The sequence below is a fragment of the Marmota monax genome, unplaced genomic scaffold (genome assembly GCF_021218885.2).
Source record: "Marmota monax isolate L192 unplaced genomic scaffold, Marmota_monax_Labrador192_F-V1.1 WCK01_AAM20220418_F8-fsc00135, whole genome shotgun sequence".
NCBI classification, from domain to species: domain Eukaryota; kingdom Metazoa; phylum Chordata; class Mammalia; order Rodentia; family Sciuridae; genus Marmota; species Marmota monax.
In genome coordinates this window covers 4,895,040-4,919,995 of record NW_026694339.1, presented here as the reverse complement: position 1 = coordinate 4,919,995, position 24,956 = coordinate 4,895,040, and the positions used below count along the sequence as shown (strand labels likewise).

Genomic DNA, 24,956 nt, shown 5'->3' with positions numbered 1-24,956 from the left:
CGCTCCGGTTCCCAAGCCCCCGGCCGCTGGGTTATGCAAATCACTTAGGTACATGCAAAACTAACCCTTCTCCCGGAGCGCCATTGGTCCGTGGAGGTCTCGAGCTTATTACTATGCAGGCAGGGGAGCTTCCATTGGCCAGGAGTAGGACAAGAGGGGCGTGTCTCTCGGGCGTGAGTGACAAGGTGGTGGTGGTGGTGGTTCCAGGCAAAATCCCTTACTTGGCTCGATTTGCGTGGCAGGTTGTGGATTGAAGGTAAAAGGATCGGAAGGCGAGGAGCCTGGTTTTTCCCTCCCCCACTCCGTCTTTTTCTTCCACTGCGGAGAAATTGGATCTCCTAAATTGGATGACCTGAAAAGTAAAACTCGCCTCCAGCGTTCAGTTAAGCTTCAAATGACTCTTCGCTGTTCCAAAAGGCGAGGACATTGGGAGCTATGCAAACGGAAAACCGATTTGAGGGGACAAGGGAAAACGTTTCCTTTATTCTGACCCAAATCTTTGGGTTTTAGCTACGTATTAAAACACTGTACTCACTCCAGCATCTGAGTTCAACTGGGATCTTTATACCCTTCTTCATGTACACGTGGTATCTAAGTCTTAGCAACTAATCATCCACAATACAAATCAAACTGCTTTCTCACACACTTTAAAATCCTAAAACTTAGTGATGTTGTAAAGATCAACAGGTGATGCTTCTCAACACTGGACAATTTCTCCAGACAACAAAACAATCATTTAAGTGATACCTGACTACCCTTGAGAAGCCAGAGGAAACCTTGGTGTTAGGTAATTCTTAGCATTGCCTCCTTTTCTGGACTTGGATTCCCCATGGCCTAGCAGAATCCACAGAATCATTATCTGTACGAAATACAAGTTTATGGGTACCTCCCTTCCTGATTTCCACTTTGTCTTTGGGTTGCTTTACTCCATATTGGAGACACATTTTATGAATCCATTAAATTAAAGCAAAAAGGGTTTAAAATGTCACCATCATATAAAGTTAACTAGTCATCTCATGTAGGTAAAATTAAAGACAATGGAAACAAGTTGGCGCAGACCTATAAGTTGTTTTAAAATGAAAATTTTCCATTATCTTTGTGTTCAAGAGTTTACCATAAAAATAATGCCAGGTTGGGCAAATGACTAACATACTATAAATTTATTCTAGAGAGTCAATAAATACAGACATGATTTCACAGTTTTAGGAATGACATATTTCTGCTGACTGTAGGGCTGAAAGAGAACTTACAGCAACCCTCTGAACTCTCAGATACTGTGCTCTGCCCAAGATCATCACAGGCAGCTCCTGACTCCTTGTCTGGTGTTCTAGGATCCTTCTCTTGATTTGTCTAAGTCATTTCTATTATTTTCCGGGAACATTCATGAGTAAATGAAGTGAGGAGAAAATTCTGAAATTTCTTTTATTTAAGTCCTCTCTTTTCTGTTTTCTTTTTCATTACACACACACACACACACACGTACACACTTTTTTGTGTGTATGTTGTTCTAAGGATTGAACACAGAGGCACTCAACCACTGAGCCACATCCCTAGCCTTATTGTATTTTATTTACAGACAGGATCTCACTGAGTTGCTTAGCACCTCACCTTTGCAGAGGCTGGCTTTGAACTCTTGATCCTCCTGTCTCAGCCTCCCAATCCCAAGGGATTCACAGGAGTGTTCCACCACACCCGATCCAGTCCTTTTTATATCCATTTTGGGACAGGTTCTCACTAAGTTGCCCTGGCTGACCTCACACATGAAATCCTTCTGCCTTAGGCTCCCCAGTAGCTGGGATGGCAGGCCCTTTTTCCTCTTGTCCTTAATAATGCTGAAAGATGACAGAATTTCTCTTGCAAAGATATCACTTCTCTCTGCTATTTTAAAATTAACAATTATAGTCTATATTGATTAATTTTATTTCTACCAAAAAATTCTTTTTTTTTTTTTTTAGGTAGTGTTTTGGGGCTAGGGATGTAGCTCAGTGGTAGACACTTGCCTAGCAAGAAAGAGGCCCTGAGTTTAATCCCCAGAACCACAAAAAATTAAAAATAAAAAAGTAATGTTTTTTCAAATTTTAGTGATCATAAGAATAATATGCGAAGTTTAATTTAAAAAAATACAGAATGATTTAGTAGGCCTGGGTGGGGCTCAGGAATCCACATTTTGAAGCACATCAAGTTAAAGTGCTACAGGTGGTCTACAATCCACGTTTGGAGAATGTTATTCTTTCCTTTCCAGGAATAAAATTTTATGCCTGGAAACTTGGATGAAAGGAGACATTCAGATTTTGAAAAAAAGAGATGTAGATTTTGTTAAAGAATAAATTCCTATTGTTAGATGAAAAAGTTAAGAAAAAAAGGGATATAAATCTGTGGCTTAGCCAAAAAGACAAAATATTGGAAACCAAGAACTTTTCTAGAGAAGAAAAATGTTAAGCTTTATTAAAGAGTTATTATTTCTTACAGTTGCTACATTATGTAAGCTTCACATTAATGATAAATTGACCTATTAGTCTTCATCTCTTAAATAAGATGTTCCAAGACAGCATAAAAACAAAAAACAAAACCAAATGAAACAAAAGTTCACCTTAATCTTTCATAAATTATAAGGAGTAGAAAGATTTGAGGATGACCAAAATGTTAAAAAAAAAAATCAATACTGGGAATTGAACTGAAGCGTGCTCTACCACTGAGTACATTCTCAGCCCATTATATTTTTATTTGAGACAGAGTCTCAATGAATTGCCAAGACTGGCCTCAAACTTGCCATGCTCCTGCAAGTCACTGGGATTATGGGTGTGCACCACTGCATCTGGCTGCTATTGTTAATTAATATTTATTACTATATTGGATTCCATTTATAAAATATGCCCAGGTTTTACCAGAAAACAGAATCAACAGGACATGTAGAGATATATGCAAAGAGATTTATTAGGAAGCATTGGCTCAGGCAATTAATGAAGCAAGGTCACAAGATCTGCCATCTGTCTGCTGAAGGTCAGTAATCTAAACCCAAGAGAACCAGAACTTATAGCTGAGTTATAAGTTCCAGACTGAGGGAGAAGGCTTGAGAACCAGGACTGCAGAAATCCACAGGCAGGAGAATATGGGTGTCCCAACTAAAACAGAAAGAACAAATTCACTCTTCCTCCAACTTTTCGGTCTACTCAAACCCACAATGGATGGGATGTCTACCTGCTCAACGAAGGCGTCTTTACTCAGTCTGCATAGTCAAATCCTGATTTCTTTTAGAAACACCTTCACAAACATACAGTGAGACATAATCTTTTACCAGTTATCTGGGCATCCTTTCCCAGTCAAATGGACATAATAAATCTTCACCACTATTTATTTATCAATCCTCTTGGTTAATAGTGTTTGTTTTATTTTATTTTTTCTAACAATACAAGTAGGAATAATCCTGTGTATATTTCATTGCTCACATGATCATATATGAAGAACTTTTTCTAAAATATCTATATTTCCTTTATATCATACCATATTGTGTGTGTGTGTGCGAGCGCACACACACACACACACACACACACACACACACACATGAATGTATGTATGTCTGCTAAGGGGATTTTCTCTATCATAGATTATATACATTAACCATTACTAGATGTTTCTAAATTACCCTAAAAAAAATGACTGTACTTATTGATACTTTCCTCAGCAGAGAATAAGAATCTCCATTACTCTACATCTTACCACCACTTGGTATTGCAAGACTTAAAATATTTGCAAATCTATCACATATAAAATGAAATCTCTGTGTGGTCTAAATTTGAATCTCCTGGATTACAAGTGCATCTTTTCCGTATATTTGTTGGACATTCCAGTGTGCTCTTCTCTGCATTGCCTATTCATTTTCTTTGCCTGTTTCCTTTTGGACTGTTCATATTTGTTTTTATTGTTTTATAGTAGAGGTCAGCAAATGTTTTCTGTTAAGGTCCAGATAGTAAATATTTTGGGCTTTGTGGGCCATATGGTTTGTGCCAGAACTTTTCAACTCTGCCATTGTAGCATGAAAGCAACAATATAAAATGTAAAAGCAAATAGATGTGATGTGTTTGTTCTAATAAGATTTTTTTTTCCATAAAAACAAGTGTTGGACTAGTCATTGATCATAGGCTTTGTCTGTCAACTGTGCTTGCAATAAAGGATGCTAATTCTTTATTGAACTCTCCTGATTATTTTTGAAAATCTTTTACAAATTATGTAAAATTCAAAATGACACACTTCAAAGGTGACCATCTTTTCTGACGACTTGAGATCAAGCAATTTTAAACTTTTGATGTCCATGGTGAGCTGATACTTGAAGATACTATTATAGGATGCACCAAGAAAAACCCATGATGAGTTTTATTTTTATTTATTTTTTAAGACTTTTTTTTTAGTTGTAGATAGACACAATACTTTTATTTTACATATTTATTTTTATGTTGTGCTGAGGATTGAAGTACCTCACACAGGCTAGGCAAGCACTCTACCACTGAGCCACAACCCCAGCCCTGCCCCACCCCCATGAGTTTTAAAATACCTCTATTTCCAAAACAAATGTGCTCAGAGGAAGTCCTGGGCACTTAGAATTTACCTTTCTCTTTATCCAAAAGTCATACCAAATATATTTAACATAATTGTTCTTGATATAATTAGATAACCTGTTGAGAAATGACTGTTGAGTTTAAACAAAAACACAGGTGCCAAACTGCCATCTGAAATTAGAAGCTGAATATGTAGAGTAAATATACGCATATATACACAAACACACGTACAAAAACATTTCAAACTAGGATAGATTCAAAGAATAAAGAAAGACTATTGGGTCTAGTCCCCACTGACCAAACATAGACTCTAATAATTGAATATTCAAGATAAGAACTATTTCCCTCATCAATTGCCATTGGATTGTCTCCATGCTGTGAGTCTCTGCACTTGTATCCAGGACTCTGGAATAGTGACACTCTCACATTAGGCCCCCAAAGCTAGCACTCATCCTCTCAAGTCTTAAGTAAGGTGCTTTTTCTCACTTGTCTTCTCCTTCTGTGTCTCAACCTCTCTTATTGTTCATAGGAAACAGCATTTAATTTTTTAAGGCTAATTTAAAACTAATTATTTTGAAGGACAAAAATATTCAGTAACAATGTAAAATTGCTGTCAAATTTAAAACATCCTTTTAAGCTACACACTTGGCTGAATTTGGGCTTCTCTTTATTCTAAGCTTGGGCAAGGGTTGAGGGTGACTGGCAGCCACACATACCACCTGTGCATAGCTTATGAACCTTTTGGGATGAGAGGGCTAGTAGTGAGGCTTATGGCAGGACTGGCTTGAAGCCAGCTCTTTTTCAAAACATCACCAAAAAAGCTTCTTACTCTCTGGACCTGGTTGAATATCCTGAGGTCAGATATCCTTTTCAGTTCTTCTAAAGACCCATATTGACCCCAGATTTCAAAACAGTTGGTTAAATATCAGAAGCATTTTCCTATTCTCGCCTAATCCTTTCTAAATCTGATTTTCTTTTCTTGATCTTTCCTTTTCAGTTTTAACACAAGAGGAAAATGCAACCCTAAGGAACAGGTTCTGAATTGCAGAACCACACGTGGGCTCCAACATCTGAGTGTGTCAACTACTGGGGAGGAAAAAAACTAGGTAAAAAATTCAATGAGTGTTAAAGAAATCAGATATTGTTGAGAAAGAGTAAAGGCAGGAAACATCAGAGTAAAACCCAAAACAATTACTACATGGTCTTGCTAAGAATTTGTTAAAACCAAAATGCCAACACAAAGTTCAGTCATGGAATCAAGGACATTTTCATTCCTCTGGAATTCCAAAGAAAACTTTAAACACTTTGGAAAAACAATTATTTTAAGGAGCTATGTGCAAAATCCATGCATACCACAATGTGCATACTGAAAACCAGCGCTTGGGGTGGAGCATTCTGGAAAGCTCTTCCTTATCTGCATATTTGGAAAATCTAGAAAAGAAGTAGGTAACAAGATATTTAAGATAGAAATCTTTTGGTAAGATGTGGAGGGAAGACTTCACATTCTGTCTCTCTTTTTCTATACTGGACATAATACAGTCTCAAAATGACACTCCCAAATACTTCTTGGGTAATTCCCAAGCAATTAGTTATTTTTAATTTTTTTTTTTGTCTAATGTCTGCTTACTATGATTTTTCAAAATAAGAGAAGTGACAGAATGGAAAATCTAACATTCCTAATGTTTTTGAAAATGTCTTTCAAGAACTAAAGATTCAAGGGTGGGCAGCTGGGGATGTGGCTCAATGGTAGGGTACTTGCCTGGTATACACAAGGCCCTGTGTTCACTCCCCAGCACCACAGTGAGTAAATAAATAAATAATCATGAGGTAATTCTTGTAAAAACACAGCAAACTACCAATTATGTGTAATTTTCAGATTACTTTGGAAAGGAATAAAACCAAACCAAAAAAACATGGCATAGAACAGGTCAGTGGTGCTAGACAGTGGTGCCCAAAATGCTATATTACAGGTCTGGTAATATTTACTAATATTTCTCTCACACACACTCATCTTATATTGAGTTTAAAATATATGAATCTAGGTTATAGAAGTTTTAAAAATTTAATATGAAAGATTAAACGGAAGATCTTGAAGTGATAGGGAAAAATTATAGGAATTCTTCCAGTGTATTCCTTTTATTATAAAATATCATAAAGCTGTGAAGTTTTTTGATGTTTTTTAATTTCAGTTTTGCAAGAAGGATTTACCACATACCTACTCAGAAGCTACTCTGCTAGGAACTGAATAACTTTGATTAATGCAGAAATGTCTACACTTTAACTATGTGGAGAAGTTTTTAAAAATAGAAACCCCAGGTTCCACCTCCCTTGATTCTATTAGAGTAGGTCTCACATGAGACCCTGGATTACCAATATTTAAAAGTTCCTGATTCTGCTGGGCATGTGGCGCACACACCTGTAATATCAGTGGCTGGGGAGGCTGAGACAGGAGGATCGTGAGCTCAAAGCCAGCCTCAGCAACATTGAGGTGCTAAGCAACTCAGTGAGATGCTGTGTCTAAATAAAATGCAAAATAGGGCTAGGGATGTGGCTCAGTGTTTAAGTGCCCTTGGGTTCAATCCTCAACTACCAAACAAAATTTCCTGATTTTGATATAGCCCCACACTCATGTTTATGACTCTCTGCTAGACAACTATGAAAATTTAGGTCCTCAGAGAAGCAGACACCAATAAAAGATTACTCATGTGAGAGATTTATTAGGGGAAACCTTCATGAGGGGAAATGAAGAATGAGCTGAGGAAGACTGGCAGAGCCAACAGACTAGGATGGAGGTCTGGAAAGAGTTGCTTCTCCACATTTAACAAGATTTTAATTTTGTAAATTGCATTTCAATTTTAATTTTGAATTCAAAAGAAAAGATCAAGTGTATTTCTAAGCTTAGACCGGGTCTTTAGCTAGCAAGAACTGCCAGAAAATTCTAAAATAGAAACCATAGCACTTTGGCGCCACCTTGTGGCAAAAGTAAACTGAGAACGATTATCCGCAGGCGGTGTAATAAATCTGTTTTTCATTTACACAAAGTAGTAGGGAAAATTCTGTGTGTATGCACACACACTATCGATTTCTTTTTCCTTACTTCAAATTAAAGTATTAATATTATAAATAATCACACACTTGGGGCTTTAAAGCTATTTTGCCAGTATTTGCAACCAAATTGATTTAAAAATGTGAATTTTGTTTTCAGTTATTCTACTCACAAAATTTTATGCTCATGTTTTTACTTGACTGCTGGAATACCATACTTGATAGGTTTCACTTCCACCTCAGTGGTCGATCCTAACTGCTTCCATTCTTGGAAGACAGAATGAGGATCCTTTGGTAAATCTGGGAAGAGGAGGCAGGGCCTTATCTGTCTGGCAAGTGAGCAAGATACACGTTGGGAGTGGTCAGACTTCAATCCTGGTTGAGAAGCCTGTGCTGGATGGGTCAGTCTGGCTAATTTTGAGGAAGCCTGTTTTAGTACCTGTCAAAAACCCTTATTCCCCAGACATTAGACTCAGTAGTTTCAAATCACACCATTCCAGTCTTTATTAAAAAGTCATCTCCTCAGAGCTTTTTCCTGTCCTCAGTAAAATAGCATGACTGCATTCTTTCAAATTGTTTGTTGTCTCAATAAATATTTTCTGCTATGTGCCAGGCATGGTTTTCAGTTCTGGTGAGAATGAATGAATGAAAGAATGAATAAGGGTCCAGCCTGCCCTTCAAGTTTATAGTCTTGAGAGGTGGGGGAGCTGCAAAAATATGTATACAAGCAAATAAATACATACAAGCAGAAATTGAAGGAGATTTCAGGCAGAGGGATCAGCAAGTATAAAGGTCTTGTCATCTTGGAGACTAAAGAACAGTAGAGCAGGAGGCAGAAGCTGGGTTTTGCAGGGTTCAGAGGATCATATTTAGATTTTGAGAAATTTAGGATTTTATTCTCACTGGAGTGGGGAGCATCATCAGAACATGACAGGTGCTTTAAAAAATAGTGTTAGTACTTAATGATTTCAAGCATTATAGGAGTGCCATTGGTGCTGTTAAGAGTTCTGATAAAAACTCTTGAGCTAGCTGCTCAGACCTATTGAGCCCTGTCCCTGAACCACCCCAGTCACAGCCCAGCATGGAATCACAGGTTGTGAATCTTGAGATTTACTATTGAGTCATTTTTCTTATTGCTCTTTAGCCCTCCCATCCTGCTGGATTTATGATGCTCATCACCAGATAAATTTACATTACTTGTTTTCTCATTCGTCTGTCTCTCCCACTATAACATAAGCCCCTTCTCAGCTGTCTTCTTTACTGCTGAATCCTAAGCACACTGTCCAGTACATGATAGTTGTTGAGTAGATGCACACTGAATGAGTAAACAATGATTTTTATAGTTCTACCCACTGAGACTCAAATATAAAGCTCATTTTATTGAAATGTATTGTTATGGTTTGGCTCTGGAATATACCCCCAAAGGCTCACGTATTGAAGGCTTGATTCCTAGTGCTTCAGTATTCAGAGATGGGACTTTTGGTTTTCATGAGGGCTCTGACCTCATCAGTGTATTAATCCCTTGATGGGTTCATAGCTGAAGGACTATTATTAGGAGGTAGTGGAAACTGTACAAGGTGGAATCCGTTTGAATGGAGTGAGTCCTTGGAGCATGCCTTTGGGAATATCCTGTCCCTAGCTCTTTTCTCTTTCTTTGTTGCCCAGTTGCCATGAGGTAAACAGCTTTCCTCTGTCACATCCTTCCACAATGTTGTTCTGTACAAAGAAATGGAGCAAACCATGGACTGAAACCTCTATTATGGACTGAAACCTCTATCATGAGCCAAATAAATCTTTCATCCTTTTCCTCAGGTATTTTGTTACAGCAATGAAAAGCTAATGTGAATGAAACCATTGCTGGTAAATTTCTTCTTCCAACTTTCTATATTGTTGTCTCTTCAGTTAGTTCCTTCTGACATCCTTAAATAATTATTAAAACGGTTTTAAAACCAGATATTAGTGAGTGCACAAATTTCAGCTATTGGGCTGGGGATGTACGTTTGGGGTACAACACTTGCCTAGCATATGTGAGGCCCTGAGTTTGACTGCCAGCACCACAAAATAATATATATATATATATATATATATGCAACTAAGATTTGGAGTTTATTATAAAAGACTAAAATAACCTTCATTGTTGTTCTCCATAAATTGTACATGACATTTTAATGGAATGAGGTGATAAGATTGACAAAGGTATTATCCTTTGTATTTAGGTTCTTGGCTAGGCCATTTATTTTAATATCAGAATCAGCTGACAAATCTGTATCATATGCATGAATGTTTTTGTTTCCAATGTAAGTTCTTGATCTAACCATAAACTTATAGAAAGTAAGCCAATTCAACAAGCTATAACGAATCATCATACTATGTTTCAGGCACTATATGTCCAAGTGATGGACATATAGCTATGATCCTTCTTGCTGTTGCAGAACTTAAATTCTAATGGAGAAAATGAAATTAAAATGTTAAAAAATATCTTAACCATATTAACAAAATGATGAGGAACTCAAATTTAGAGGAAGTGGACAGAAGGTTTAATGGAAGTTGTGACTTCTACTGACAACCGAGCGAGCAGTGAGAGTCGAAGAACCAGAGGGAAAGTTTTCCAGTAAGGGGAACTGGTGTGGAGTATAACAAATGGGGCAATGAAATGAGAACTTAGAGGAAGTAGGAAATGGATTATGCAGAACCTTTTAGGTCATGGCAAGGTATTTTGATTTTATCCTAAGTACAAGGAAGTTTTAAGGAGTGAGCAATGTAATCAGTTCTGGTTGAATTAATGCTTTGCATAAAGTACATGGATCATAAGAAGCCTGCACAAAACTTTACTGGGTTTAATACTTCTGGCCAAAAACAGTCTCATCACCAGTCCAACTGGGGCCACAGCTGCTGCAGAAATTCCTCTCCTCAGTGTTTAAGGAGACATTGCCAGAGCCTAGAGTTGAGATGAGAGCTATTAATAGCTAACATAAAGTGAGGAAAAAGCTACATTGTGTGGGGCTGAGACTAGGTGGGACAAGCTCAGGAGTCCCAGACAAGTCCCAGGAGGAACAAGCTCACAGCTGCACAGGTGTGTAGCATCCTCCTTACTCTCAAAGATCAGGAATCTCATCCTTCCTTAGTCAAGACTAATTCCATGGGAACCTTTTTATTGAACATGGAAGGAACCACATTTTATTCCAGTACCCATTTTTGATAGTGGTGCCACCAAAAGGTGGATTATCACATGTTCATTTTTTTAGAGATGCATTAACAAAACACTACAAATTAGGTATCTAAAAGAAAGCTATTGTCTCACAGTTCCAGAAGCTAGAAGTCCAAGATCTAGAAATCAGCAATAGGTCTGAGAGATGCGAGGGGCATCTGCTACACATCACTTCCCTTTTTCCTGGTGATTTGTTGGCAAGCTTTAGCATCCCTTGACATGTAGAGAAACATCTCTAAGAATTCTTCATGGTCTCCCTATGTTATCCCTGTGTCCAAATTCTCTTTATTTAGTAAGGACACCAGCCATATTGGATTAGGGTCCGCTCTAACAAATTCGTGCCCCTCTTAAACAAATGTAGCAATCTTTCCTTTTGCTCTTTTTTAAAAAAATTGTTGGCTCTTTTTAGTTATACATGACAATAGAATCTATTTTGATATAATTATAGAAGCATGGAATATAATTTATTCTAGTTAGGACCCCATTCTTGTGAAGGTACATGATGGTGGGATTCACTGATATTTTCATATATCATTTTTCTATATATAGAAAAATTATATCAGATTCATCTGTTTTTTCCTTCCTATCCCTGCCTCCCTTCCCTTCATTCCTAAGTTGCTGCACTTCTATCCCTTTTTTCCCCTTATTGTAGGTTAGCTTCTACATATCAGAGAAAACATTTGACTTTTGGGAACTGGCTTATTTAACTTAGCATGATAATCTCCAGATCTGTCCATTTACTGTCAAATGATTCAAGTAACAATGAATGTTGGCAAGAATGTCAGGAAAGAGATACATTAATATATTGCTGGTAGGACTGCAAATTGCTGCAACTGCTTTGAAGTATGAAGACTCATCAAAAAAAAAAAAAAAAAAAACCCAAAAAACCTAGGGATAGAACCACCATTTGACCCAGTCATCCCACTCCTTAGTATATATACAAAGGATTTAAAATCGGCATACCACACTGACAATCACATCAATTTCTATAGCAACTCAATTCAAAATAGCTAAGCTATGGAACCAATCTAGGTGCCCTTCAACAGATGAATGGATGTGATGTATGTACACAATGGAGTCCTACTCAGCCATAAAGAATGAATTTAATGAACTCATTTTAACTTGATTACCTTTGAAATAGCCTATCCCCAAATAAGGTCATAATATGAGGTACTGGGGATTAGGATTCCAATCTCTCTTTTTATGCTTTGGAGACCGTTCATCTGTAACACCTTAAAACAGTTACCGGTTAGGTAGCATCTAAATTCAGGGCTCAAGACTGTCAAAGAAGAGATACCAGAAATAGATGAATGAATAAAGAAAAATGTGGTGTTTACACAATAGAATATTACTCAGCAATGAATAATGAAACTATGGCATCTGCCAGTAAGTGAATAGAAATGGAGACTATCATGCTAAGTGAAATAAGCCAGTCCTCCAAAAACTAAGGCAGAATGTTCTGATATGCACATGCTAACACATAATGGGGGGGAGGGGGGGAGAACAGAAGTTCATTGGATTAGATAAAGGGGAATGAAGGGAAGGGACATGGGGTAAGGATGGGAAAGGTAGGATAATGAATCAGACATAACTTTTCTATATTCATATATGATTACATGACCAGTATAACTTCATATAATGTACAACCACAAGAATGGGAAGTTATAGATGTTTTATGTCAAAATACACTCATCATGTACAACTACAAAAGAATTTAAAAAATAAAATTTTTCACTTGGGTATAGAATTTTTTTGCCCTCTGATGAATTACTTAAAACAAAACAAAAAAACCCTAACACATACTTAGAACTTATGTGCTTCCAATGCCATTTTTAAAAAATCTAATTGGTTAGAACAGTTTTAGAGACTTTAACAAATTCAATTCAAAATTTTCTACTTCCTTCCCTTACAAAAATTTTTGAAGGACAATATCTTCCTTAATGGGTGTCCAAAATACACTTCTGTACTGGATAAAAATTAGGTCTTACACATACTTTGTTACTGATGTGGCACAGCTGTTTTTTTATTGTTCTTATTTGTTTATTGAGATGTACGTATCCTGCTACGTTGTTCAAGAGAGTCTCAAAACTGGGATCAAGCAATCCTTCTGCCTCAGCCTCCAAGTAGCTGGGACTAGAGGCATATACCATTACTCTAGGTTTGTCCCTTTCTTAAAATGTAAAATCCAAGGAAGAAAACTGACAAATGGGTTCTGTATGAGTTTTACCTCTTGCTTTGTATATAAAGCTTAAAAATTCCATCAATTGAAGATTATTTGCCACTGAAGAAATAAATGTATAAAAAACCTGGGTCACTTCATTGTATTAAAATCACAGCAATCAACAATACTGAACATGACAAAATAATTTAAAGATTTAGGGAACTATCTGGCTTACTGAAATTTTGAAGAAAGAAGGCCTAACAAATGTTTTTTTTCTTTTATTAAACCCTGGTTGCCTGGTACATTATCATGTATTTTTATGTCTTTTTGTTTTTTGCAGTGCTGGGGATGGAACCTACACCTAGCCATATGCAATGCTAGGCAAATAATATGCCACTGAACTACACCTCCAGCATCACCCCTGTCCATCCATGCTTTTTAGAAGTTCAGGGGGCTGGGGGTGTAGCTCAGTTGTAGGGCACCTGCTTAGCATACATGAGGCCCTAAATCCAATCCCACCCACTGCCAAAATATATATATATATCATGATGATGAATTATGCCTTATAACACATGACACCAGCAGTTAACTATTTCCATCTAGATCATCTTCTTACAAACTGCTTTTCTATTTAACAAATCCCTTACCTGCACCTATCTTCCAACGATTTTCAGTCTGAGTGTGGTCCACATCTTCCACTTCTCAAAAACTGCACTAACGTTAGAATTCCATGAGCTTCTTTGGACAGAAATGTGTAATTTCTTTATGGTATTCTTCCTAAAATTTTTAAGCATAGCTTAAAGATCCCATTTTCTGGACTTCAAAATACGAACTTGCTAATTTTAATTACTGGACTATGATTATTTCCTTTTTGCTAATAAGGTCCTAAAGCTATTTTACATGGGGGAGAAGATAAAAGCAAATACAAAGAGTACGTATTTTGCCATGCATCTTTCTAACGGCTTTACAGATAATGGCAATAATGGCATAACACCTATAGGCACACTTATTATAGATGACAGATGAGGGAACTAAGGAATGAAGAACTTAGTAACTTATCTAACATTCACAGTAATGTCAGAACTGGGATTAAAATCATCGAAGCTGGTGCCCACAATCTGTGCTGTCAATCACACACCACACTGCCTCTCTTGAAAAAACAGAAATTTTCCTTTAGTTACATTTTATGAAAGACAAAGCAAAATATAGAAACTTGAAGTTTCATTTAGGCAATCACCATGAACTGTATTTTTACCTTATGCAAAATTATTTGATAACAGAGTTCAGAAACACATCTATTTCTAATTGTATCATTTTTTTCAACTCCAAAGAACAAGGACATAACACATACAAATTTATTTTAAATAAGCTTTAGAATCAGAATTAAATTGATAAATGAAGTCATCTGCTGAAAAATTATTATTTTACATCCATTTTGGAGAAATATTATCTTGAACTAAAAAAGTAGAAGCATATCATATCATTTGCCAGTATTTTTAAAAACCATGTCCAGATACAAATTAGTTTTAAAGTTCTTGAAAAGCAATGAGAAAGCAAGTGAATTGTTTTTCTCCATTATTTAACTATTACTATAATAACCTTTAAAGAAACAACAGTAATGAATTTTGGACAATAAAAACTATAAAACCAGACTGCTGGCAGAGGAAACAACAAACTGTAAGTTAAAAAAAATTCATAAACATACATTTATTCAGGAAATACAATTACTAGAGTCCTTAATATTTCAATGATCATTCCACATTATAAAATATTCACAACATGTATTAAGTCTATACCAAGTCATGCTGACATTCTTTCCAGATAAGCCAAACTATTTCTTCTACTAAATGCTATAATATCCATTTTAATTGTAAACAAACTATTTGAGCCAAACTATTTAAATACTTGACAAGAAAAACTAAAATATAAACTAAAAATTTAGAAGAGGAGGAAAATGACAACAAAACAAAATAACTCCCTACATATCTGAATCATCAAACTTTTAAAGAACTAGGCCACTATAATCTAGCATTACAGTAAAAGATAAAGTGACCGTATTAAGCAGCATGTAATTATCAATGACAACATTTCTCATCTGTAATTTTTAAGCTGCTTTTTCAAAGAATAAACACTATCTTTGTAAGTTTTAAAGCAAAAGGGGCAGAAAGATGAACATTAAAAGTTTATATTTAAACTACTAGTTTTTTAATAAAAGAAAAAAGGTAGACTACTATTACTTTCCAAATAAGAAATGCCAAGTACGTTTTATGCCTAAATAAATAATACTGATACTTGCAAACAGAATTAGCGGTTCTCAACCCTGGATGTCCCTTAGAACCATCTGGTATGTTTTTTTTTAAAAGATAAGTGACCCTGATTTAGTTGTATGGGAGGGGACCCAAGTGTTAATAATTTTTGAGCTCTGCAGGGCTTTCTAATATGCAACTAAGGTTGAGAAACACTGAGTCAACTCATTTTGAAGTAATAAGAAAATTAAAGAAAAAAATGGAGGGGGGGTTAACATTTGTAATTTACAAATCAAGCACCGATTATATATTTACTTTATGCCTAGCTTTATTCACAAACCATCCATTTACAAGATGAAAATTCCTTCATTTCCTCATCATACTAGACCACCTTTGTGTATCTTTGCTATTGACTGAACCGTTCTATGATAAGATTTAAAATTCTGAGATATACTATGAAAATTGCATTAATGAAAACAAACTACTGCTACTCATGCTCAACAGTACCAAGCAAAACTACTGTATTTGGCTCGTTAAGCTATCTTTATTTTAAGAATTATAAATAGGTGCCAACCCACACAAAGACAGATTGTGGATTACTTCGAAAGAAAAAAAAAAAAAAAACCCAGCTTACTTAATTTACTGAGATTCAACACCAAAAAAGATTTAACTTGGCTTAAAGTTCGGATACAGCTGAGACATTGAACCAGGAAGCTATAATTTATAAGGAAATGTTGATATATCCTACAAGCTACTATAGCTGTAGCTATATTAAAATAAGATTTCTTCAGGGTTTATTTACCCTGTAATGCAAGAATACAAGCATAACAATAACATTAATGTTTTTATATGCACCAATACTTCTCTTTAATATATAAAGCTCTACAACAAATACCTCTAATAATTTTACAATTAAATTAAGTCCATAATTCTTCTATACTACTTTGGTCCCAACATTTTAAAAACACACCAATTAATTTTGAAAATATACAATTTAACAACATGATCCTATCAATAACAAGCATGTTTTGTAGTGGACTACAGACACATTCAACCATGCAATCCAGTGTTCAATACCTAAATGATAAATAACAATGCTGTTTGACTTATATTCTGAGAAATCACTGAAAACTGGAATAATCTTTTAAGACTCACAGTGCTCACAAACATGCAGAAAAAGGTATACAAATTTCTATTCTTCCTGAAGGAATGTTACAATGCCCACTTTTTAAAATACAGGATTGATAATTATGCCAAATTCTTATTTTTTTAAATCTATCTTCTTTTAGCATGTCATTCACAATTTTTAAAAAAGTACAAATGTTCCTATGAATTGTGACTGAAAATTAACTCTTTAATTTCAGCTTTTATGAAGAACTCAGTCACAGTCATATACTAATAGCTGCCGTTTAGTAAAAGAGTGACATCCAGTGGACAAATGACAAAGTAACTTTCAAAATTCCCATTATATTTGAATCGTAAACAAAGATTGCATCCCTAAACCAACCGTTTTAATATAAATGAGTTCCTACTCAATGTGACAATCTACAGATTCTTATCAAATCACCTCATAGTTTTTACAGATCTTAAACATATCCTCCTTTTCCTATTTAACATTGATTCTTTAAAATGACCTAGTAAGATGTGTAACTCAAGACTAGTGAGGTTAAATTTTTCTTCTTTCTTTCTGTTATTTCCCACCACAAACTAACTGGCTCATCTCTAGGCATGGAAAGACCAAACCATGAGAAATGTACTTAAATAAAAATCAATAGCCTTAAAAAAATTTGCAAGATGAGATCTGAACCTGTTTTGCATTTATACTTTTTGATATATTGTTGACTACAATTAGAAAGGGATATAATCATTAATGCTAATAGTCAAATTACATCCTCTTGCCTCACTGCTTAAATATTATGAAATACATATTTTAGGCAATGATTGTTTCAGTGTTTAAAACTCACTTTTATAAATCAGTATAAACGAATACCCATTATACATGTTCAAATAAAAGTAAAAAACTTCCAATATGCTGTGTTATTATCTACCATTGATTACATATATTTTGTGTATGTTCAAAGTACAAAATGCAGCAATGATGTTAACAACGACAGGGTAATGAAGTGCTGTAGGTGAGACTGCCATACTTAATTTCTTGGAAATCTGTAAAGAAATTTCAGAGGTTAAAAGAAAATATAGTAAGCAAAAAAAAAAAAAAAAAAAGTTGGAGAACTGTTAATTTTAAATAAGTAGCCAGATGAAGAAAACATTCTTCTTAAAAAAAGATTAAGAATGTAAAAGTACATTTTAATATTAAAAAAGCATTTTTAAAAATCTATAACAACTTTATGACAAAATCTGCATTTGAAAAAGGTCTGTAAAAACAGCAGGACAGAATTGCCCTCAACACCTTTTACTTTTTCTTGTCAGAAAAAAGTGTATGCATCTTTAGAACCATAAATGATGTTAAAATAGGCATTTATAAAATGGCAAGGAGGATTTCAAGGGAAGTTTGTATTTTTTTTTTTTTTTACAATCATTGGCATTGTGGCCATCAGTAGGTCACAAGTAAAACTTCTCTAGCTAAAAAGCAAAATTGAATATAAAATTTTAAATGTATTAGGTCTGTTGCCTGCGTTTTGCAGATCTCATTTTTTCAAAGCGTGACTCCATTTCTTCTAAGACTTTGGGTGTATACCGTACTACCAATTTAACCTTTCCTTGGGCTGCTTTCAGCAGTTCTACAGCTTTTTCGTGATGTTCTCCTTCAACGCTCTGGAAAAAATGCACACACACAATTAATACTTAGGTTTTGAGAGTAACGACAACTATAAAGATTTAAAATTAAGTAAAGAGAGTCTTCATTGCATCAATTCACACAAGATTCGGCACATTCAGGGTGGTATAGCTATAGAGATACTGCATCCTTTCAATGCTAATCTTGTTTTATCCGTGTGAAATCCAGTGATACATCAATTCTGCTTACAGTCTTGAAATCATTTTTTAAGTTCCAAGTAATTAGCATTTCAATATACATGTCTTATTACTGCAGTATGTCAGAATTTAATCAACCAACTGCCATTCTATAAAAGTAAAAATGACGGTACATTTCTAATTTAGTATACTGTTTTAACTACTGAAGAGTTTAATTATGTAATAAAAATCCCACTAAGCACTGTTAATTTACATTGAAGAGATGCAAACACTTTTCTAGTGCCTTAAAAAGATCACTGGGCTGGGGACAGAGCTCAATGATAAAGCACTTGACCAGTATGAGCAAAGCCAGTTCAATCCCCAGAGCTGCATTTAAAAAGAAAGAAACAAACAAAAAACAACTACTGTCCTAAACAGTACTGCCTAGCAAGGCATTCCTAAACTACAAAGTTTATTAATCCCTTGCACTGGCATCTGCTATTTCTACAATCTACAGGCACCCCCAAGTGGTCACAGCACATTACTGCAAATATAAATAAAATTCATCCTTACCACTCCATTAACAGAAAGAAGTTGATCTCCTCGTTTGAGGCCCCCATGCCTATCAGCTATTCCACCTGGAATTATTCTAGATATATAGATTGGAGAGTTTTGTTCTTTGCCTCCCATAATATTGAACCCAAGACCCTCTTCTGTTTTGGGTAGCTCAACAACTCGAGGATGAGAATGTCCTTCACTGGCAGCAAAAGCAGCGACAGTAGCCTGAAAGAAAATTTTACATATTTAAAATAAAAAAATACTTTGTTTGTTTTATTTTTTGGCATTGCTGGGGATTAAACCCAGGGACTCATACACATTAATAAACATGTACTCTACACTGAGATATATCCCTGACCTATCAAACTACTTTTGAGGCATGCGTAAACACACACACACACACACACACACACTTAATCAGAGCTTTACAGTTATAAATAGTATCTGGATTCATCTTGATGAACTCATGCTGCATGAAATTCAAATTCAGTTCATAAGCCCCCCTTCCCCACCCCTCCCCAATCTCCTTGACTTCCTTTGGCTAGTCCATTCATTTATATTTGACTGGTTCTTTTTATTTATACATAAAGATGAAATTCTTGTGGTATATTTATGAATGCATGTAACATGATTTTTAAAGAATTCATTCTGCATTGTGAGGCACATTTTTGATGTATGAGTATTCACAAATTCATTGGTTATTCTGAGAAGCTAAGCAGAGGTTTTTAAGAAATGGTAAGGGGAGACTGAGACACGAGGATTGTGAGTTCGAAGCCAGCCTCAGCAACAGCAAGGCTCTAAATAAAATACAAAAAAGGGCTGGGGATGTGGCTCAGTGGTTGAATGCCCCTGAGTTTAATCCCTGATACTCCCAACCCCAAAAACAGAAATGGTAACTGAAAAGAATACATACTCCAGGACTATGTATGAAACAGAATTTTTTAGCACACTCTCATCCACTGTCTAAAACTTTTGTGTAGTTCCATGTGTGCAGGGCTTGACAAGCAGGCTTGCTGGGCACATAACATTCCGTGTATTAAAGAGGAATATTCTACCCTAATAAACTAACAGTCTGGAGCTTTAAGGCCAGATAGCCTGACATTTGTGTAAAATACACCATACCTATAACAACCCACACAGAGTTGTCCTTATATACAGTCATTTTGGCTGCTATATTCTTTGTATACTCTTTGTACCATACACAAAATAAATAATACATCAAGAATTGTCTTTATATTAAGAAAAGTAGGCACACGTATAGCCAACATGAATATTTTTTGTTGCTCTAACAAACTATCTAATTACAAGCAAAAAACCCCACAGAAGATTTAATAGAGCCATATCTTCTTTGAATTCTAACACAAAATTAAGATTTTCCTGTTTCATTATGTTTTTAAAGTTAATCAAGGAATCTGGTTCCATTTTTCATGATGGATCAGGGTACATGAACAAAAGTGCAAGGAGTAAGAAGAAAATCAAGACTTATTTGAAGATGCAAAAAAAGCTCTCATTTCCTACCTAACAGAACTAAGGCTCAAAAACTAAATAAGCTGTGAATGTTATACAACTCAGGTATAAAAACTAAATTTCTATTTTCTACTCTGATAAACCATATCCACAAGTTTAAGTATTTGTATTCAATAGAGAATCCAATCTCACCTTTTGGAAACCAGGAACTCAATCAAAAATAATCTGCAATGATTAAGTCTAGTATGTCATCTACTACTCCAATTAACATATCTAACCAAGTAATACACAATGAATATGAGGAAAAATCTGATATGGAAAAGCACACAAACTCCATCTTCAGTCCTGAAGAGGTAGCCTACTACTGACATTATACCATATTTGCAGAGCTAGGGTAATGGACAAATCAAATAACCCTATTCTACCATTTACTATTTGCGCTGTGGTTTGACACAAATAATCTAATCTTGATACTTCCTCATCAATGAGAAATTCATCCTCAATTATAAAATTGATGCTATTTTACATGTAAATATATTGTATATAACACAATTAGGTATTTCATATGTATATAATTACTGTATGTGATAGCATTTTCGATGCCTTATCTAAACTACACATAGTAATAAAAATGTTCTATTCTTAGCACTTGGGAAGCTTGGTATAATTTGAAAGATATTATGCTAGCTTCTAAAATAAGCTTATTATGAACCTAATAATTGTATATTTTCAACCTCTAATTTATGAAGAATTCTCACTTTTGGTAAATAAACAAATTTACCTTTGCAGTTGCATTAGCTCTCACTTCAGGACTGCTACTGATATCCACAGTTTCATAGACATGTTCATATACCTGTAAAACATAAAAGTTGTTATATTTTAAATCTTGGAATATATCATGTTTGATTTCTCTGTGAAGTTAAATGTATTAAAATTTCAGGCAAAATTATGTTTCCTTGTAAATTATTTTTCTATTAGAAATTCCAAAAATTAAAAGACAGGCTCAAATGTTTTTCTAAATCTTATTTTCTTAAGACTTTCTAAGTCTAAATTTCATAGTATTATCTTAGCTAGATAACTAAACTTTTTAGTACATTTTAATCATATTTACTCACCTCTCTTACAGCATTGCAGAACTCACTTTGAAGGACTCTTTGTAAAGCCTGAAGTTTCTGTGGTGGTACCTCTCCACTCCTTTGTAGTTTTTCCAACAATTCAATTGCTCTACAAATATCTAGAGTTAAACAAACACATACTGATAGATAACTTTCTCTAAGGATTCTTGAAATGCCTATGTAACATTGTAGGAATTAGAATTAATTCCCCAAGGACTAACAGTATGCAGAAAATAGAGGGGGTAAAACAAAGCATCTGTGTTTTTGTATGAGAAAGAGGAGATTATTCATGTACACATTAAATTTTACAGATTTAAAAATTTCTCATGTTGCAGAAATATAGTTTAAAAAATAATTGAGAGACAGGCAAACTAAATATAAACTACTAAATGTCACAGGAAAGGACTGGGGCTCAGATGTGACAGACATGTTAACTGCACTGCTTCAGAAAAGCCAGTAGTAATATTGGGAACTATTTAGTCAATAAAAATTTACTTAATTATCATATTAGTAACCAAAGCACTGAATAGCAGACCACGTGCTAGTGAAATCATTGTTCATTTCCTAAAGATAAACACGATATATGCATAGATATGAACTATTTAATAACAGATGGAGTTAGTGGCTGGGACACATTTAAATTAACAGTAAACCTGAATAAAATTAACTGATTTGTTTTCAACTTAGGATTGTTAACACAATGTTTTAATTCAGACAATTTCAATCGAATATGTAGTTTTAAAAATAAAAAATAAAAACTAGCTGTGTAATTCTGTTCTTCATATTAGTTGTAAGACCTTGAACAAATTACTTAACCTCCTTGTGTCTCAGTGCCTTTCAATGTAAAATAGAAATAATACACCTTCTTCATAAAAGGCGTTTGATGACCAAATCAAATCTTTAAAGAGGCTTAGCAAACATAAATATTATGTTACACTGGCATCAGTCTTAAGAAATATTAAGGGGTTGCATACATTTATACAAATCCATTAAGCATGTTAGTCAATTGTCATTGAGAAGTGTGGGGATGTGTTTTATTAATTAAGAAACTCTACAAGATTCAAAGTCATGTTCAACAATGAATGACAATGTCTGTTTGATTTTTTTCTTACCTGTTTTTGTACCTTTGTGAATTAAGTTTTGATGATTTAGAAGGCACTATCTCCCCACTGCCTCCCATTGCCATTACCAGGGATTGAACACAGAGCCTTATACATTTGAGGCAAACACTCTACCAATAAACTACACCCCCAACCCTTTTTGTTGTATTTTGAGAAAGGGTCTCACTAAGTTGCCAAAGCCGGCTTTGAACTTAGGATCCTCCTGCCTCAGTCTCTGCAGTAGCTGAGATTATAGACATACACTACTGTGCCCAACTGGCACTCAGGATCTTGATTACATATACTGATATTGTACTGTAGGATTACTGGGAGTTATTTGTTAACAGAGTTCTGAGATAATTTAACTTTCCTATGCTGCTGAATAGAACCACTTATAATTCATCCCTACCAAGGTGCTGAAGATTCTACTGAAGAACTTAAAAAAAAAAATTCAACAACAAAAAGCAAAGACAACTACCAAAACTAAATTCTAGGGGATGAAGTTCCACATTTTGTACTGCATTTAAAAATACAAGACTTCCAACATGTTAGAATTCTACAACTAACTAGCTTTAAAAAAAAAAAAAAAAAACACCTACTCTTGTTAGCACCAACAGATTTGTTCCTTTCTCCAAAGCACATCGCCACTGTGCTCAGGAGGAAGATGTCACCTTTGTCTTAAGCCTATCTTACAAAGTCTACTCAGAGAAACTACTCTTCTGTTATAAAATTATGCTTCAATAAATGGCCTGGTGGGCTGTAGAGAAACAACCTTATTTATAAAAAAGACTTCCAAATGAGGAACACCATAAGGAGCAAACTAACAATCTTATGTGCACATTTGTTTGTGGGAAGGGATAAGGAAAGAGGCTTTTCTAAATACAATTCTAAAAATGTATCTTTTTCTTAAAGAATATTGAGACTGTAATTTCAAATGATAACATGTGCAAAATAACTTTAATCTACATTTTATGCTGTTTACCAACAGTGCCAAAATTTTTTTGTGGTACTTCTTGACTGATAATTTTTAAGTCAGGCAAGTGATACACACCTGTGATACAGTCCTGACTACTAGGGAAGCTGAGGCAGGAGGATCTCAATTTCAAGGCCAGCCTGAGCTGAGACCTTATCTCAATAAAAAATAAGGAGGGCTGGGAATAGCTCACTGGTAAAGTATCTCTGGGTTCAATCCCCAGAATGGTAACAAAACAGAACAAAAGCAAAAAAACCTTCAAATGCTTATGTGTCAAAAGCATGTTTGAATTGTCTGAAATAAAGGATTTGGGGAAGACAATGGAGCGTTCAAAATCTTAATATCTGTATTTTCACGGATTCCCTGGTCTGTAACTACACAGCAAATTAGGTTTTTATCTTTGTTAACAGTTTGCTTCAAGAAGCAATCAACTAATCACGGTTTGCAATTGTAGGGTGTGTAAAAAAAAAAAAATGATCGCACCTGCCAAGTGTTTTACAATCTACCACTACTTCACATAAGTTACATAACAACCTTTCCAAGATCAAGTCAGTAAGATTGTTTTGAAAAGCACTCTCGTGCCTGGGAGGGGTACCAAAGCTAGGATTACGAATGCAAGGGAGGCTGTGGTAAAAGTAACGGAGAAGGGAGGGCGAGTTCTTGTGGAAATGTGCCGTGTGTCCGGGTATTGTGCGATATGTGGGTGAAGGCAAGCCCATTAGGTTTGTGCAAGTGTATGTACAACGAGTTAGACGACCCGAACAGGGTGTGTGACATATGTTGTTCTGGTTTACAGATCCCTGAACGCCGCATCTGCTATGCCCACCCAGAGGGTGCGTGTGCGGCGTATGTCCGCAAACGTGAGCAGATTGTAATTAACTGAGCTATGCCCCGGGACAGTGCGTGTGAACACAGAGGGGGTCTAGCTAACAGTCAAAAAATCGTAAGCGCTCTCCACCGTGCGGATGACAGCGACGTCGGCGGACGCCACGCAAGGGGCAGGCAGGTTCCGAGTCTGAGCCTGGGCAGCCGCTCCTTCCCTCCAGTGACACCGCACTTCCTTATCCCTTCCACCCGCCTCGGTCCGGGCATCGGCCGCACTCACCCCTCTCCAGGCGTACAGGTTCTCCCAGCGCCGCCATCTTCTCCCTTAGCAATACAGAACGACAGGAAATGACGACAGAGAAGCTGCGGTAGGCGGAGCCTAGCGAGAGCCGGAAGGGCGAGGATCGACCGGTATCGCGAGATCAGAAAGGACAAATGCTCACTCCGCGAAGTACTTTACGGGGTAGCGTTTCCTAGTGTGGGGTTGAGACAGTTGTTCTTGCTGACGCCAGAATCTCGGATTCCCAGGCCTCCCGGATTGAAAAGAACCTTTTCCCCTGCCTCCTGCTCCCTGCCCTGGCTTCGCGCCTTTCCCACCGCTTGGAGCCGTTTGTAGATGAGTCACACTGTGTGGATTCTACTTCCATGATTCTGGACTGCTCACTTACCCTTTTTTGGCCTCAGTTTCTCCATCTGTGAGACAAGAGGTGCTATCTCCAAGGTCTTTTAAAATTCCTGAATGCCAAGATTAGGTGACAGTTAAGTGTGTACATGACATTATGAATTCTTGGT

The 24,956-nt window shown here is 35.9% G+C and overlaps 1 protein-coding gene across 1 annotated transcript; it reads right to left on the bottom strand.

Moving 5' to 3' along the window:
* Positions 1-14,308: 14,308 nt before the first annotated feature.
* On the bottom strand, positions 14,309-24,512 carry Lin7c (lin-7 homolog C, crumbs cell polarity complex component). The gene is made up of 5 exons (XM_046467543.2): positions 24,445-24,512; positions 21,267-21,385; positions 20,933-21,004; positions 18,700-18,909; positions 14,309-17,988 (listed from the first exon to the last, which is right to left on the bottom strand). The coding sequence occupies exons 1-5, from the start codon at positions 24,479-24,481 to the stop codon at positions 17,833-17,835; spliced, it is 594 nt and encodes a 197-aa protein (XP_046323499.1). The 5' UTR covers positions 24,482-24,512; the 3' UTR covers positions 14,309-17,832.
* Positions 24,513-24,956: the final 444 nt, after the last annotated feature.

Excerpts from the sequence above, each read along its gene's own strand:
- Lin7c (XM_046467543.2), bottom strand. The coding sequence starts at position 24,481 with ATGGCGGCGCTGGGAGAACCTGTACGCCTGGAGAGGG. Across the intron at positions 21,005-21,266 it reads TCTGCAATGCTGTAAGAGAG|GTATATGAACATGTCTATGA; the intron begins GTGAGTAAATAT and ends TATGTTTTACAG. Across the intron at positions 18,910-20,932 it reads GAGCTAATGCAACTGCAAAG|GCTACTGTCGCTGCTTTTGC; the intron begins GTAAATTTGTTT and ends ATTTTCTTTCAG.